Genomic DNA, 17,840 nt, shown 5'->3' with positions numbered 1-17,840 from the left:
TCAGGTTCAAATTAAATGGCGGGAAGAAATCGATATCCTCACGAGCCACAAACCAATCATCACGGGTACCCCCCAAACGGGCCTCCTTCTCAGCCCATGCCACCTCACCACATTATGTTGGAGCAAGAACTGGAAATGCAACATAATGATATCCGCAGGCTTTTGGGCGTAAACCGAAGGCTAGTTGAAGATCGGGACACTCTGCAACAAGAATTAGGCGCTGCAGAAGAGCAATTTAGGCGAATGAAAAATGCAGCTACTGAAATTCAAAAAGAAAATGAATTGCATTCAAGGCAACTTATTGAGAGTGTGTTGAAACTTGAAGCTGGTATTTGGGCCACTGAACCGTTTAAAGAAGAGGTTGTGCCACTTCATGAGGAAGTTAAAAGGCTTAATTCGGTTACGCGTGAGTTATATGGGCAGGTTCAGACCCTCACAGAAGACCTTGCAGAACTGCAAGATGAGAATAAGAAACTTCATGATTTGAAAAATGAGCTTAAGGAGTTATACAAGGAGTTTATGCATGCTAGGTTTGACATTCTCTTTATTCATGCAGTACGTTTGGGTCGGAACGGGTCGGGTACTGAACGAACCCGAAAAGTTTCGTTTTGGGACATTGAAACTGTTTACTTCCAGTTTTTAAAAGTTTCTGTTTTGGGTTTGGTTTTGTTTGGGCTTGGGCCTATTTTCAGACTCACACAAATCGGGTTTGGGTTGAGTCGGCCCAACAAGCAACACCTTAAGTCATTATGATGCTATTTACACGGAGGTGCACAAAGTTGGTTCTAGGCTCAAATTTGTTCGGGTTGGGTCAACAAAAGTCAAAAGCGGGTTCTGGCGTAACCGGGCCAGGTTGGAACCGGTTTTTGGAGTTGAAATGATCCTGCTTTAGCTGGTTTGGGTCTGTTAACTGGTTGATCCCGGTTTTTAGCCTCTTTGGGTCAGGCTTGATCAGTCCAACCAGGTTTTAGCCAGTTCGGGTCGGGTTTGACTGGTTCAACCAGGTTTCAGCCAGTTCGGGTCGGGTCAAAACTGATTTCAATGTATAGGGTTACAAGCCGATTTCAAGCCTGCGGGTTGGATCGATACCAACCGGTTCTTGCCGAAATGTGTTCAATACCAGAATCTGGTTTCTGATCCGGTTTTTTATGTGCGCCTCTATTTACATTCACTGTTTTGCAAGAGATTGCACACGATTACTGGTAATGAGAAGTGAAAGATAGGGTGAACTGTGTTGTTTAAAACAGTTAATATGCTAAATTGCAAAATGATGATTTTAATCTTTGAAAAATGGTCTGGTTTGTTTTCTTTTGGTTTTCGACTTTTCTCACATAAACAATCCCAGACTGGATTTTACTTATCAAAAGTCCAAAAATCTAACATTCAGTTTATGTTTTTTGTTTCGATTTAGCAATTTTGCGACGTGTTTTCGATTTTATGCGCGCATGGTAATTGCTAAGTTTATATTAAATGATTTATCGTTCATTGTCCATCTTGTAGAGATGCTATTGTTTATGAGAAGAAGGCAAGTAAGCTGTTGGATCAAAAACAAGCAATGGAAAAGAATTTGGTATCTATGGCACACGAAATTGAAAGGCTTCGGGCCGAACCTTCAAATCCTGATATTAGATCGTGGGGTCGCGGTATGTACTTGACAAAACGATGGCTGATTTCTTATCTTATATGGGGTTTTAGGTTATTGTGATTTGGGGCTTTGTCGGTGATTTATCAAGTATAATATTTAGGTAAGGTACTTGACATCAAATCTCGATGTATATCCATTTAATAACGTTATGGTGTGAAAAAGGTGATTAGTGTAAACGCGTATGATAATATCAAGGGTAAAATCTTGTGTGTCATTGATGAAATATTAATCCCATTATATAGGGGGGAGAACAACCTATCAATAAGGAAACATATATGTACCAAACCTAAATACAATCATTATCTAAATATAAAACATATTTACAAAGATATTGGCTAATAGTCCCCCGCAGTTCTAGCGGCATTGGATAGGACACTCAAACTAGACCTGAAAGTCTGAAAAAGATGTCGTGGAAGACCCTTAGTAAAGATATCTGCATATTGTGAGGAGGCTGGTACATGAAGAACCCGTAAGTGACCTATCTAAACCTTCTCACGTACAAAATGAATGTCCATCTCAACATGTTTGGTGCGTTGATGTTGCACCGGGTTTACTGATAAGTAAACTGCTGAAACATTATCACAATAGACAATAGTGGCACGCCGTAACGGAACATGTAACTCAAGCAAAAGATTCGGTAGCGTGCTTGCTTCAGCAACACCACGATACTCGACTTCAGCACTGGAGCGTGATATAGTAGGTTGTCGCTTAGGCTACCATGAGACAAGTGTATCCCCCAAAAAAACACATCCGGAAGTGGAACGCCGAGTGTCAGGGACGAGGATGGCAAGATCGGCTCATTAAAGGGAAACACAACTTCATAAAAAATAACGTGCCTAGATAAATGAACTTTACTGGTAAGAGGATCAAGACACCAGTAACCTCGGTACTCATTGGGATTTGGGGTAACCGAGAAAAATGCAACGAGTGGATCTAGAATGCAATTTGTTATTTTTTAAAAATATATTAGACCCAATTTTATAATATCGTGGGTCACATGTCTTTGGTCTAAAAATTATTAGCCTGATTAGCAAAACTGAAAAAAACTAATTAAAATTGAAAACCCAAAACCATAAAAAAACCAGGACCGAAGGGTGTTGAAAAAAAAAATCAAAACTTTGATTTTCGGTAAAACCGCATCAAACCCCACACACCCCTTAACTGTTACTGCTATTTATGGTTTTTACACTTAGAGCACGCCCATTGGTTTTTTATTTTGTATTTCTTTAAAGCTTTCTAACACTTCATTTCATATACTTTATTTTTCTCTAATAACTTATAATATTTAACTTTTTCTTAAAATATCTAAACACAATCTATTTTATTTTATTTTTTATTTCTTTTTTGTTGTTGTGAACATGCTGACATACATTTTACAAAAAAAAAACAGAGTTGTTTCAAAATATGTATTTTTTTAACATGGTATCGGATATACTATTATTGCTTCATAAATTTATTATTATAAAAATTCATTTTTATATAATTTAAACCAATTATAAATTATATTTATTAATAAATACTAGTTTCAATTAAATGACAGGGGCGGACCCAGGAATTTTTCGCACAGGGGTCGTTTTTTTTTCTTTTTTGCATTAGTACTATAAGTTGACTCGTGGTATATAAAATACTTTTTGTGTGGTTCGGTTGTTCGGGTCGGGTCAAATGGGGTTATAATTTTTTTCAATCCAATTCGGTCGTTCCAGTCGGACCAAATCGTGTCAGGTTATATGAAAAACAAGATGATCAAGCAAAATATTATATAACTAAAAATGTATGTGAAACGTTAATAAAAATACATAATTAAAATATAATATATAAAGCTGTTCTTTACATGTAAACAGAATTCAAATCAAAGCATCACCATTAATCATCAAAGTTTTTCTTCTCTACAAGAAAATTATTTAAAAAAAAAGAAAAAGAAAAGAAAAAGGACAACTCACACTAAACAAGAGACTCAAACAAACAACTGAAATAAAATACAAACTAAAATTAAAACATTAACAAAATCAAATTCTCAAACTCAAAAGTAAAATTGAACATTATAAGATAGTAACATCAAACTATAAAAAAATAAAATTGAACATTGTTTGGGACTAGAGTTTCACTTAGTAAGTAAATCAAAAACATTTAAACGAATGGTAAGTAAAATAAAATAAAGGTAATTTAAATTAACTAATAAATAAAAATATAATAACATAAATTTAAGATCAGTTAGATTAAACTGAAAACTAAAAAAATGTATAAAGTAAAACAAAACTTAGGAGTTGTTTTTATTATTATAAAATATATTGAAACTTAAAAATTAAAGAAAAGTCAAACTTACATAAAAAGCATAAAGGGTACCGTGTACAATTTATTTTTTAGTGTCTTCTTTATATTAACTCTCCAACCCAACTCCGCAACTAACACCGTAATAACTTTCCGGTGATATATTTTTTAAAATTTTTTCAGCCACCCTGTTGAGGAGTCGTTCTTTAAATTCTATGGAGGCCGGTGTAAAAATTTCACAGAGATTGATCAAGATTTTAGCATATATATACCACTAAAAATTCTTTTTCCATGGGGCGGCCAACCCCGTACGCATGTGCTAGGTCCGCCCCCGATTGGATGTGAATATGGGTGAAATTTGAATTGGGCTGGGTTGCTAGGTTAATCAGGAATGCAGATATGCGGGTAATTTATGCATCTATGTATACTATGACAATATCTACCGATGGACTATGGACTTTGGAGTATGGTTGTATGGAGTGAGTGGTCATGATCATGAGTAGAGCTGTAAACGAACCAAACGAACACGAACAAGACATTGTTCATATTCGTTTATTAAAGAAATAATGCGTTCATGATCACTTACCGAACGAGATTTTATCTTCGTGTTCGTTCATTAAGAAAATGAATGTGTTCATGAACGGTTCACGACACAAATAAAATCGGTGGAGCTTAAAGATTGAGAACGATGTATTCATCAATGTGGATAATAAGAAATAAAATGAGAACAATGCAAAAAAAAATATGAGAATATGGTTTCCTATTTTATGTTAGAGATAATTAAAGAATATAAATTGTTTAGATAACATAAATAAATGTACAAAAAACTTTCATGTACAACATATACAATGAGCATGAACAAATGTTCATTAACATATTACCAAACATCCGCAAACACAATTGAACGAACGAGGGCTCTGTTCATGTTCGTTTGCTTAACTAATCAAACGAAATTTCTTGTTCGTGTTTGTTCATTTATTAAACAAACAGATATAAACAAACTTCGAACGGTTTATTAACTATTCATTGAAAATTCAGTTCATCTACAACACTCTTTATGTGGTCATTCTTTCCTATTTTCTTTTTTTAATAATCACATGATGACCGACACATATGTGGTCATCCTTCCCTATATATATATATATATTTTAAAATAATCACATGATGACCAACACATGCCTACGTTATAACCTATAGTCACTTTATGATTAAACTATATGGTTAGGGGTATAAATCTCTTACATATATCAAACTAATAAAAATTTTGCGGGTTTGATGTTAGTGTCTAAACGTGTTTGGTTGAACTTGCTAACACATTTAGCTAAACGGTCGTGTTTAGGTCGACCTGGTTGATCACGGTTTGACATGCTTATTTACAAGATATGAAAAGTAGCGCGTCTACGCTAAATTTATAAAAAGGCTCGGTTTGAACTAAGTGGGTCTTTTATGTCAAAGTTTAAAGATAAAAGAGAAATATGCTTAACTGTAGTATCCAAATCTAATAGTTTTGGGTTAAGCGGGTAATGTAAGTATGGGTACGTGAGTACGGGCTCACTTGATTATCAAATCCGTGTTGTGTTTGGGTAGTATCAGATTTGGAAAGGGGCCGAACGCGACTACACATATTGTTGTCCCCTTGCATGAAGTGGGTGGCAGGGCCGGTATAATATATAAAAGCAGGACGTAGATATTAGTCTTGTGATCAGCTTTTATGGAACAAAGCATGTGGTACAAAGTAACCAATCCCATCAGAACCAATGTCCCTACCACCTCCATACCTTCGCCCATCGCCCTGACTGGAGCAGTTGAATATGTTGGATCTTGCATCATCTATAACTACATAAATACAACCACTAAATGTTTACCTCACTAAAATTGTTATAATATATGGTTATTGGATTATGAAATCTTTCACTTTCGTAATTTAGCCCTTCAATTGTTTTAGGTGGAGTTGAATTGAAGGTTTGGTGATCATGACCCATAGATGAGTTGATTCGAGTAAATAATATTTCCATTTGGGTTTAATTATAAATTTATAACATACGATGTGTGATGTGTCAACTTGGTTTGACTCAAGTTGAATAACGAATTAAAATAAGTTGTTCTTAAAAGTTAAAACACTTGATAATTTAAAATGAGACCAAATGGGTGAGCGATACCCGCCGTTGCCACTACCACAAGGTGGTCAGCATCGCTGCTATCAACGATGCAACCACCACGGTCTATGTTGCCACTGACCCAACCACATTTGTCACTGACGCGCAACAATCGTTGACACCAACTCAACCACCATAGCAACTGACGAAGCCTACGTTGCCACCCTGTCAGCCAATCCTACAACCACCATTTTCGTAGGCGCAGCTACGTCGCCTCCCTGTCAGACAATCTAATGAAAGATGTTGCATCTGAAAGAAACAGTTGCGTTATCTAACAACAAGGTTGGATTAGGTCTAATGCAACTTCATCTAATGCGGCTTTTTTTTTTGTGAAATAAATATTGCCTTAGGCCAATTTTTTTTATACACTGCCTGTAAATATAATTACACCACTTGATTCTTACAGTTATAAATTTAATTTGCATGTTAACTTTCCTTGATATAACTCAAAAAGCACAAATAAAAATAACAAATTGAACTATAATTTTGTGCGTGGACGGGTTTACACTAACAAGTCAAGCCTATGCATGATAAGAAGTTTGGGGTGATTACTAACAACACTAACCAATCAATCATCCAAACCGAATAAATCGGTCGGTTTAAGGTTATATACACTTGGACCATAAAAAAACCCTAATAATAATCGTAAATGAACCCAAATCAAATTTTAAAACAAAGATATCAATGTGTTCATCATTGCTGATTGCTCTTTGTGTGCATCGTTGTATATGTGGGGCCTAGAATGCGTTGTTGACCGTGAGAGCATACATGTTTGTATTTTTGCGTGTGTTTGACTATATCAATAATGCCATCTCGTTTATTTGAGATTCAAGCAAGCAGAAATCTCAAATCCATACAAGACCTTCTAAATTAATAGAAGTTATATATAATTAAACAAAAGAACATTACATTAGCAGTTTGTTAAAGGAGTAGATTGCTCACAGGAGTTGATCGATTTGTTTTTTAAATAAGTAACATTTTTTAATTAGTGTGTTGTAATTATATGACTATGATACACACAAATATGACTAATTAAGTTAGACACAAAGATATCATCAAGGCGCGAACGTATAGACTTGAGTATGACCAGTGAAATTAGGGTCGGCGTCGACGCGATATAAACACATGAACCCGTATATAAAGATGTAGTAGCATGCTATATAAGAGACATATTAATTTGAAATTATTTTAATTTTTTTTAAAAGCTCTTAAACTATACTTATTAAAATCCATCAAATGCCATAGTGTCAGGCCAAAACCCTTTGGTAATTATTTTGATCTACACATGAACATTATATACAAAGTTGCATTAACCTCTTTCAATACAAAATTATAATAATTAGGGAAGTAGACGAGTCAAGCTGTTTCTAAACTACTTGAAACTGGTTTACTAACAAACCAGGCTTGAGCTATCTTAAATTAAATTGGTCAAGATCGAGCTCGACTCGTTTACACCTTTTAACAATTATAGACCGCGGTCCCATAATAGACCCACTTTTGACATTTTCCCTAAAAAAATGATATAGTTAAAGCCTGAACTCCTCTACTCATAATATATTTCAGGCTTCCCCTCTTGGTCTCCTTTAATCGTTTTCCTCTCACCAATGTCTACATACGGCACCATTCCGACCTCATCCGACGACGGTGGCGGTTCAAAAGTCGAATTCCTATCCCGTGCAACCGAACGCCTACAAAACGGCCTGGGCGAACGAATGCCATGGAAACAAATGTTCGATCTACACTCATTTAACCTCCCACCTTCATCCGTGGACGCAATCTCACGTATCAAAATCAACTTCCAATACTTCCTAATGAACTACGTCATAATCGTCCTCATAACCTTATTCCTAAGCTTGCTATGGCACCCGATCTCATTGATCGTGTTCGTTGTGCTAATGGCTGCATGGTTGTTCCTCTACTTCCTCCGTGACGAGCCGCTAGTAATATTTCACTACACAGTTGACGATCGCGTGGTTATGGCCGTGCTATCGGTTGTGACTATTGTTTTGTTGTTGTTGACCGGTGCCACGATGAATATATTGGTTTCGGTTTTGGTTGGAGTGGCGGTTGTGGTGGTGCATGCCGCGGTTAGGAAGATGGAGGACTTGTGTTTAGAAGAAGATGGTGGCTTTTTGGCGGTGTCTTCGCCGGTGGCTTGAATGATGATCGATGCTGTTAGAGATTGAAGATCTGGTTGGTTTGTTAATTTTTAATTTTAGTGATGAGTTGGAAGTGTGATATGTCAGTAACACATGCATGCATGTTGCTGCCTTTTGAAGTGGATCTGTTTATGTACCTGATTATTATTATTATTGTAATGCAATGCATTTAAAGTTTGACGAACTAAACTTTTTAGAAAATGGACTCGCTTTTTAGTGTAGAGTTAGAAATCAAGTAGTGGGGTCTATACAAGTTGAATAGAGATAGTGTGTTATACGTCTCATACAGGCCGGCCTAGCTGCATGTATAGAATTTGACGGATCTTATGCATATCACTTTAACCATATGCCGTCAACAAAATTAATAAAAAAAAACTAGCATGATACATATGCCGTCAACAAAATTAATAAAAAAAAACTAGCATGATACTATTTGATATAATTAGGTTATAAAATAAGTAGACTATAACAGCATGATATTTTCCAGCAGAAAACATTTTATACAACAATTATTCATGATTTTTTAGAGCACAAAATATTCTATACAACAATTATTATTCGATGAACAAATGTAGATTTGAGTAAATGATTTCTGCGTATGTCTAAGAATATATTGTATGATAGTGAATGGTGGATTTCCAACAATGGTGATGATCCACGGCATTGTAGTTTTTGAGTTACATTGGATTGATAATCAACCATGGTTAAGAGATAACCTTAAGTATGGTTACATCTTAATCATTCAGACTTAAAACTATCTCATAACCATTAAAATGTTGTGAACCATTAAATGATAATCTCTTAATGAGTGTTAAGGGCTACCAAACAACCCCCTTAGAAAACAAGTTCTAGTTTTAGGATTTTAATTGGGTTTGATTAAAACAAATTGGATGTGAGTGGAATAAAAAAAAAGAGACTTTATGGAACCATAAAAGCATACAACTCTAGAAACAAATTTCAAGAAAACATCATAAAAATTTAAACAATATTTGCATGGTATTACTACTTGGCCTATACAAATTATGTGCTAATGGGTTCAAATCCTTACACTGTAGGATGGAATTTAAGGTGAATTGTTATTTAAAAAATATAAAAGATTCCAACAATATGAAAAGAGACGATCGACTCAAAGATTAAAGCTTACTTATTTTAATATTTTCAAGGGATTCATGGCGTGATTTGCTGCATTTGTTTATGTTTTTATAGGCAATGCAAGGCTATAATCGATTTAGGAGGCAAAAAACATTCACAATTTGTGGTCTCTAAAAACGATGAAACACAGGGAAGGGAGAAGTGTCAGGAAGAGGAATGAACGTCAAAGGATAAAAATGAATATAACTCTACAAGGGTAGTAGTTTGTTTGAACCAAACATCCAAAAAAAATCAGAAGGCTTAGATTCAAACCCAAGTCTCTCACCTAAGCACGGGTTAAACACTCCACAAGCTTATATACATGGGGTATTTGTTAAAAGAACCTTGTGTAGCTCGAGCTAATAACCATCTTAGCTGGTTATGTTATAATCGAAACGGTTAGCATGTAACCGGGTATAAAAAAAGTTAGAAAATGTTTAAATAATATAAATATTAAATAAACTCAACAAACACTTTCTTCTGATTTTTGAAGTTTTAAAATTAACATCACATAATCTTCTTACATTATTCAACAAATAAAGATATTCCCTAAAATAAACTCAAGTTGTTGTTTTGAGCCTTTGAGGACTTTGTTTTTCTTCAGTTGGTGTCTATTGGGTTGCACATGTTCTTTGATCGTAAACAAGTTATACACCTAATAATGGGGACGCTTCTCCAATTTCCACTTCTTCGTCTATATCTTACTTGAGAGAGCGTTCACCTTTAAGACTTCTAGCATGTTGTACATGCTTCATCACATTCAAATGATCTTTTAAGCAAATGCACATTTTCATCGACGTTGGAGTGAGTCTCGTTTTTTGGATTTTGATAAAGCATTGCCACTAAAAGAAAATGTGGATTCTGAGGCTAAAGATGAAGTTTGAATGGTTAGTAAATCATGAACAATGGCAGCTAGCACGAGATATTAGGTTTCCCTTTCTTTCTACCATGCTAACATATCAAGTTTTACCAAATCCTTAGGGGTATACTGGGTGAAAATATGTGTCACATCCCGACTTAGGGCCTAGGCGTGTGACTCATAAGTTGGTATCTGTTTTGTAAATATATCAAAGTTTAAGGTTGTAAAGCGGAAGACTTAATTAAAATATTATTATATTCGAAAGACGGGATTTTAAAACACCCGTTGACTTGTACAAAAGTGTTTGGATAACAAAACCATGATTTACATTATTTTAATAATAAAACGTCCATTGAGCCATCAGATCGTCTAACGGCTATCCAATATCTCCAAACACCCACTCTCCATTACCAGTAAAACAGTTATAAAAATACGTCAGCAACACATGCTGGTGAACACGCTGACACAAAACATTTAAGTTACTTAGTTATCCCCTCGGGTATCTTATGACCCGGCCCATCGTGGCTTAGGAAACAACCAAGTTAAATTTACTATTATAAACATCCAGTTCTACTTGAAATCTCTCAGCGATACCGTAGCATCGAGGACTTAGCAACTACCAATATACACGAGATAATCTCCTCTCGGACATTACTTAGGTCTAGCCCAACATGGCGGAGGCATTAGCAAGTGTGGTGCGGTGTGCCCACCGTCTACCCACATATGTAAGGATCCAAACAAACGTATACAATAGCCTGAGGGCCAGCGATTACTTTTGTTTATAAAATTTTAGGGATACATATTCCCATGCAAACATTTAAAGACTTGTTTTATAAGAAGTTGGACGCATTCACCTTTCTTCACGTTCGGTTTCTTTCACTTGTTTTGTATTGTCTCGTTACCTCGGACCTATAGTATGAGAATAACGATTTTATAAATACTAGATCAATGATCTAGCTTCAGACCTTTAGTCCGTTTGCATAACCTTTACCTTGACATTAATCTCTTTTATAAAAATATAAGGACCTCTAGTCCGTTCATTTTTTAATCATTTATAAACTATGTTTCTTCTTCATGTAGAAACGTACATTTCAAGTTTCTTTTATCATAAGAATGTTTATAAAAATCTTTATATATAATAGAGAAATAATATTTCATCTTATGAAATCTATTTTCACTTTACTTATATGATCAAGGTACGAGCTATATCCCCGACTAGGGTCTAAGCCATTTATAATATAATAATCAGACAAGATCCCTACCTTAGACGGCTTGATATAAGAAATGCCTAAGCTCTATTTGGACCGCACTTCTACCTGGAGGAAAGTCGAGAGTGTAATTGTGTAGAATTCTATCATGCACTTCGAGGCCAAAAACATCGGAATATCGACATATCGGGGTTGTGGCACGCTTATCGAGGTTATGTGTGTTTTTTTGAATGTGTGAGGGATGAATGAGAGATCCCCCATGGCTGCCCTATTTATAGGGAGAAAACTGCAACTTCGCGATACGCTAAGTTCTACTTCGCGATACGCGAAGATGCAGTAGGCTTGGTGAGTTTCCGCGTAGGCTTGCCACGTGTCACCGTGTGGTAACACGTGTCCAATGACGTGTCCTGCAACTTCACGTATCGCGAAGATGCAACTTCACGTATCGCGAAGATGCAACTTGGATTCTTCGCGATGCGCGAAGATGCAAAACTTCAAATTTGTTCATTTTAGTCCCTGATCTTTTGGTAACTTGTCATCTCTTGATCTCGTCTCATCATCCAAAAATACAATGGCGGCTCTTAAGCGGTGATGCGAAGTGCAAAGTGCGCCATCAAAGCGCCCTTCACCCGTGCCCAAGTCCGTGCGCGTCGGGTGCTTCTCACCCTCCGCTAGGACTAGGGAGAGTGGTTGGCCACATAAAAATATTATCATATAAAGTTCTCTCCTTATAAAGTGCTTTCTTTTTCTTTTTTCTTCCGATGTGGGATGGAGTTTTTCTTTCTTATTTCATTAACATAAGCTACTTCCATTTCTTTGTTTTATTTTACTCATTATTTATACCATGATTATTTTTTGATCCCTTATCTTTATTATTTGTCAAAATTGGACCAAATTTGTCGTGATGTTACAAGACGGTTACTATACCTCTCGAACTCGCTAGTGGAGGTATTACCCCTTTGCTGTTTACTTATATCATTTTTCAATTTATTAAAGACACTATAGCTAGGGTTGCAACGCGAACTACTAGATGATGAACAAACGACTCAAAATGTTTGATTGTGAACCATATCTTCTTAAAATGAAAATCATACATATTAATTGAAGAATTCTTAAAAAAACGTTCTTATATATTCATTCCACACTGTGTTCATTGTTTGTGTAGGTCCAAAGTTTCAATTGCACTATCAATTAAATTTTCTAAAAAACATTTTAAAAAGGCTATATGACTGTTTTTAAATAGCTCGCTATAAACGACAAGTACACGTCTAATAGTAATAAGTCGTATTTAAAAGAAAAAAAAAACGATTTCGGGTAACCAGTCACAAATCGGCTTTTGTTCCAAATTTCCTCCCACAAATCCATTGTTAGGATTAGCACCTTCGGCTCTAAGTACTACATTTTTTAACAAGAAAGTTTTAACGGGGTTAGAGCCAAAGGACGTAACGTGAAAGAGAATTAGAACACAAGTACGCTTTCTGTCATTTGTTTTGTCAAAGGACGTCAATTAAAAAAACGCTAAGACTAGATTTTGCTATTCTGACTTATTTTGTTTTAAAATCGTGTGTTCGGATATATATTTTTTATAAAATTAAAAGCATTTAGAAAAGTTTAGTTATTTATAAATGAAAATTTCAGTAGTTGGTCACATCCTCCCGTCCTTCCGATGGCGATTCAGCACCGTCCTCCGTACGATCCAGTATACTACAGCATGGTGGAGTATGGTGGCGGATACGAGGACCCGAACGCCATCAAGACACTGTTCGTTTCGGGACTACCCGACGACGTGAAGGCCCGTGAGATCCACAACCTCTTCCGCCACCGCCCAGGCTTTGATTACTGCCAGTTAAAGTACACCGGCCGAGGCAATCAGGTCTCCTTATTATCAAAATGCTTAATTGTTGTCGAATGTTGAGTTGAGAGTGTAGTATGAAAAATTAGGTATTTTACTTATTCAGCTCTTAAGCATGCATTATTAAGTTACGGGTGTGCACTTTGGGTCGGTTTTTCCATTTGAGGTTATAAAATTCGGGCCGAATAAAATTGACCCAAAATAATGAATTTGGGAATAAATTATTGTGTTATGTTATGTAATAAATGATTGATTAGTGTACATTTGGGCTAAAATATTTGAGCCACATATTTATTAAGTTTTTATAAAGTAATAATTAAAATAAAAAAAATGAAAATTTGTAAATTCGGTTTGGTTTTTGACAAGGGGTGCACGGTTCGGATTGGGTCGCTTTTGGGCTAAAATTCAAAACTTAGGTTTTTGAATATTTGAAATCCGTATGGTTTCGGTTCTTCGATTTGTGCTTAAAAAATTTGGGCAAAAAAGGAAGGGTTTAATACAAAATAATGAATTTGAGTCTAAATTGTTTTGTTATGAATAACTAATTGATTATTGTACATTTGGTCTAAAGTATTTGAGTTACATGTTTATTAAATTTTTATGAATAATAAATGAATATTTGTAAATTTGGTTTGGTTTTTTTGGTTCTTGTTACATGCAAAACTAAAACCGAAACGTAAGTTCGGTTTTTACAAAAACATAAAACCAAGCCGCCGGTTTTTGTTGCCGTTCGTGTTTATCAGATCAGTTTCATGCGCACCCCCTAAGTGTTTGATTGTTGGTCTCCTGAGAGTTCAAGATGAGATTAAACAAACCAATAATCCTAGGAATGTTTTATACAGTAGTATTACTAGTATGTTTTGGTTCATATATGAAAGACTTAAAACTTTAGCTTAAAAATATCCTAATCAACACTTGGCATAAGTACATTAATCTAAAGGGAGGATATTTAGGGTAACATTTGGGGATGAATCATTTCTATATTTTGAAATATGGGAAGTTAAATGAAGCCTTTTGTTTTGTTGACACTTGCAGGTTGTTGCATTTGCAACTTTTGTAAATCATGCATCAGCTATTACTGCTCTTCATACTCTCAATGTGAGCTAATGCTTCTACTTTATTACTACTTTTATATCTAAAAATCTTCCTGCTTCTTATATCTTGTCACTTGTTACAAGTTTCTTTCTTATTTTATACATGTCTTTGTTGCAATCTTGAATTGTTATTTTTGAGCAGCCACTCAGTTTATAATAAAGACTGCTCTGTTCTTTTTAGAGCAAGATTTGATGATTTTAGCTAACAATTTCTTAAAACCATGGATACACAATGATGTCCATGGACTTGATTTTTGCAATCTTTTAGAATGATGAGTTTATAGTTCATTCTGACATCATTAATTTTCAGGGTGTAAAGTTTGACCCTCAGACTGGTTCCACTCTTCATATTGAACTTGCAAGGTCAAACTCCAGAAGAAAGAACAAACCAGGTGTGCAATTGTGTGGATTATATATTAATAATAATCACAATTCTGAATTTCTGATATTTTTTGGCATTCTGAACTGCTTGATATGCAGAAGCAGCAGGACCTGGGGCTTATGTTGTCATTGATAAGAGATCAACAGCTACTAAAGACGGTCAAGAATCTAGTGATGACGGTAATAACTAATTAGAGCTACGTTGCTTTAAAATGTTCAATTATAGATTTTTTTAAACAAAAGATGAATTCATATAACACAGTTTGAATTCAAGAAAAATGCTTATTGCCTATTCGAAACAACTTATATTACTACTCATAGTAATCAGATACGCAGCTTCGATAAACAGTCCCAAACACCTTCAAAACAACTTATTTTTGTATTAAAACACAATAAGCAGATATACATTCTTATACACATGCATGTTTTTTGCACTTTCAGGAGACAGTGAAACTGAAGAACCATCCGAGCCCAATAAAGATACTTCCACAAAGAGGTTTACTGCCTTATAAGGATCCCAGATTTGTTTTGATTACCAAAGACATTATTAGTTATCATAATCATGTAAATTACAGAATGCAGCGTGATTGCAGATGACTAACTCAGTTTTTGTGTTTAACAGCGACGATGAGACAGCTGTCGATCCTGAAAATACCGAAGCTGCAGAAAATGTAAGTTGGTAACTGCTCTTTAACATCTTATTGACAGTAGAAATTTTGAAAGTCTAAACTATCAAATGATGCAATTTGTTTGATTGAGGTCTGTTGACTTTAACTTACAGGAGCAGACAGAAAATACAGTCGATGGAGCATGTTCAACTTTGTTTATAGCTAATTTAGGTCCTACTAGCACAGAATCTGAGCTAAAACCGGTTCTTTCTAGGTAATTTCAGCCAGATATATGAATCTTTAAATACTACCTCAGTCTTAAAATTCTTGTTAACGCTTCTATTTTTGTTTGTTCCAACATAGTTTAGTTATAATATGGGATAATGTAGAAAGAGGCTCCGCAACTTTTCAGCTTTTTAAACATTTCTAGTTTTTCCATTTTACTCTTATTTTCTTTATAATATGCAAGTTTTGGAAGTTAATTGATATCTGGAATGCAAAAACAGTAATGTTATTGTTAAAAAGTAAGAAATACTTTAAATGTACATATCTCAAGCTGTGTGTTATTTCTCTGTGGGCAATTATATTGGGATATTTGCTGTCTATGGTGATGACCTTTGTGCATTTTGATTGTAGATACCCGGGATTTAACACACTCAAGGTGCGCAATAGAGGTGGAATGCCAGTTGCATTTGCTGATTACGAGGTACAAAATTAAATATAATTATTTGCAGAGGATCTCAATTAGCAATTTCTATTCTTGGTTCCCAGTGAATTGTTGAGGCTTACATTAAGTTAGAGGTGGAAGTTTCCATTCATTTACATTTAAATTGGTTCGATTATGTGATGTCTATTACGGATTAACCACCAAAAGTGTGTTTAGTTGCAAAAAGACATTCTAAATCATTTTATTAAAAAGCATTAGATCATTATTCAAATGGTAAAATAGTTGTAATCGTAATTATCACGATATTATTTATAATCAAAATTTGAGAGAATGTATGTGCAAGCCGCCCCAATTAACTTTTTTTGACCAAGACCACCCAGACAATGAAATTACTTACAAAGTATGTATCTGGTTTCCTTTATACCAAATCCATGTAAAAACATGATGGATAATGTAAATGCCATTAGAATTTAGTTATCGACAGTTTTTTTTTTTTGGGTTTAAATAGGAAGCTAACCAAGGGTATGTTTGTCTTTAAAAAAATCTTAAGGGCTTTTTTAATTTCCACATGTTTTTGTCCTGATTTGTTATAAATGAACAACATACATATTTGGTGACCTATAAAGTAATTTCAAAATTTTTAATATGGACTGTTTCTATATATATTAAAACTTACAAAAACCTGACCCATACATTTTGCCTCCTCTACCTATAATATTTGATTTTCAGATTCCCTAAAACCTTTTTTCTTGCTAAATGATTAACAGACCGACCGTTGGAGAGACTAAAATTCACAAAATATGTTTCTTTTTTTTGACATCTCAAAACTATAATATGTTTTGGTAAATATGAATTTGCAACAATATTTCATCTAAGCCAATTTTAAATTTACTGATAGTCTATCATCTTTCTAAACTCTTATAAAATTAAACATATTTTGCTCGGTCTTGTTTGGCAGGAGGTAGAACAAGCTACCGAAGTTATGAACGCCCTTCAGGGAAGCACGTTGCCATCATCGGATCGTGGAGGCATGCATATAGAGTAAGTTGCTATAGTTATTTTACGTCTTTCATGTGTTTATTCAACCCAAAAATAATTTAGCAGAGATCGTTTAAACATTATCATGTTAAACAGGAAGAATAAATTAAAATAAAAATATTTACAATCGTCCTTTTCTTTTATTTAAAAAATTATACAGTATACACTGCATGATAAAGTATAATACATTAATCATTTTTAGGATCAAGAAAAAGGTTGTACAAACAAATTTGGTGGGTCAACCAAAAACTTGAATCCATTTTCACCTTTATGCATGATTATTTTGGCGGGACTCATATGGAAAAAAACTTTCTTAAAGATGCTTTTGGTATGTGACACAATTATTGCAGGATTTGATATGTTTTGTCTTGTTTCTTTATCTTGTGTGGTTCTTGTAGGTATGCAAGGTCGAAAATGAGAAAGCGGTGAGAGATGAATAGTTTGTGAGTGGAAATCGGTTCTATCTCATGGTTCTCCTTAAGATGAAAGAGTAGGTTTGTTGTTTCTAATCATTTATTAGTATGGCCTAATTATTAATAATCGTTATGCGAGGATGATGTAACTTTTGTAAGAAAATAGTAGTGCTATCTAGTGGTGTTCATCTGGTTAGGTCCGGATTGGGCCAGGGTCGAACTGTAACGAAACCATAAAGTAAGAAATGGAACTGAAAACCGTATGTGTTATTGGTTTGGCAGTTTTAACGGTTTGGTTTGGTTTGGTTTGGTTTTGGCTGTTTGAACAAGTTTTTCTTATTATGTTACAAAATCATTAGTT

The 17,840-nt window shown here is 34.8% G+C and overlaps 1 protein-coding gene and 2 pseudogenes across 1 annotated transcript; all 3 read left to right on the top strand.

Moving 5' to 3' along the window:
- Nucleotides 1–1,724, top strand: LOC143595504 (protein FLX-like 3 pseudogene; annotated as a pseudogene).
- A 5,949-nt stretch (nucleotides 1,725–7,673) lies between these two features.
- LOC143595501 (PRA1 family protein F3 pseudogene) lies at nucleotides 7,674–8,290 on the top strand (annotated as a pseudogene).
- A 4,802-nt stretch (nucleotides 8,291–13,092) lies between these two features.
- On the top strand, nucleotides 13,093–17,635 carry LOC143595500 (uncharacterized). The gene is made up of 10 exons (XM_077074495.1): nucleotides 13,093–13,299; nucleotides 14,314–14,376; nucleotides 14,683–14,764; nucleotides 14,862–14,933; nucleotides 15,195–15,249; nucleotides 15,376–15,424; nucleotides 15,535–15,635; nucleotides 15,998–16,067; nucleotides 16,987–17,069; nucleotides 17,465–17,635. The coding sequence occupies exons 1-10, from the start codon at nucleotides 13,093–13,095 to the stop codon at nucleotides 17,493–17,495; spliced, it is 813 nt and encodes a 270-aa protein (XP_076930610.1). The 3' UTR covers nucleotides 17,496–17,635.
- Nucleotides 17,636–17,840: the final 205 nt, after the last annotated feature.

The sequence above is a fragment of the Bidens hawaiensis genome, unplaced genomic scaffold (assembly GCF_021521415.1).
Source record: "Bidens hawaiensis isolate Kalapana, Puna unplaced genomic scaffold, B.hawaiensis_p1.1 tig00045266_1, whole genome shotgun sequence".
Lineage (NCBI taxonomy): Eukaryota > Viridiplantae > Streptophyta > Magnoliopsida > Asterales > Asteraceae > Bidens > Bidens hawaiensis.
Note: the sequence above shows the minus strand (reverse complement) of the source record. Positions and strands in the feature narration are given on the sequence as shown.

Excerpts from the sequence above, each read along its gene's own strand:
- LOC143595500 (XM_077074495.1), top strand. The coding sequence starts at position 13,093 with ATGGCGATTCAGCACCGTCCTCCGTACGATCCAGTATACTACAGCATG. Across the intron at positions 15,636-15,997 it reads CTAAAACCGGTTCTTTCTAG|ATACCCGGGATTTAACACAC; the intron begins GTAATTTCAGCC and ends TTTTGATTGTAG. Across the intron at positions 16,068-16,986 it reads TTGCATTTGCTGATTACGAG|GAGGTAGAACAAGCTACCGA; the intron begins GTACAAAATTAA and ends CTTGTTTGGCAG.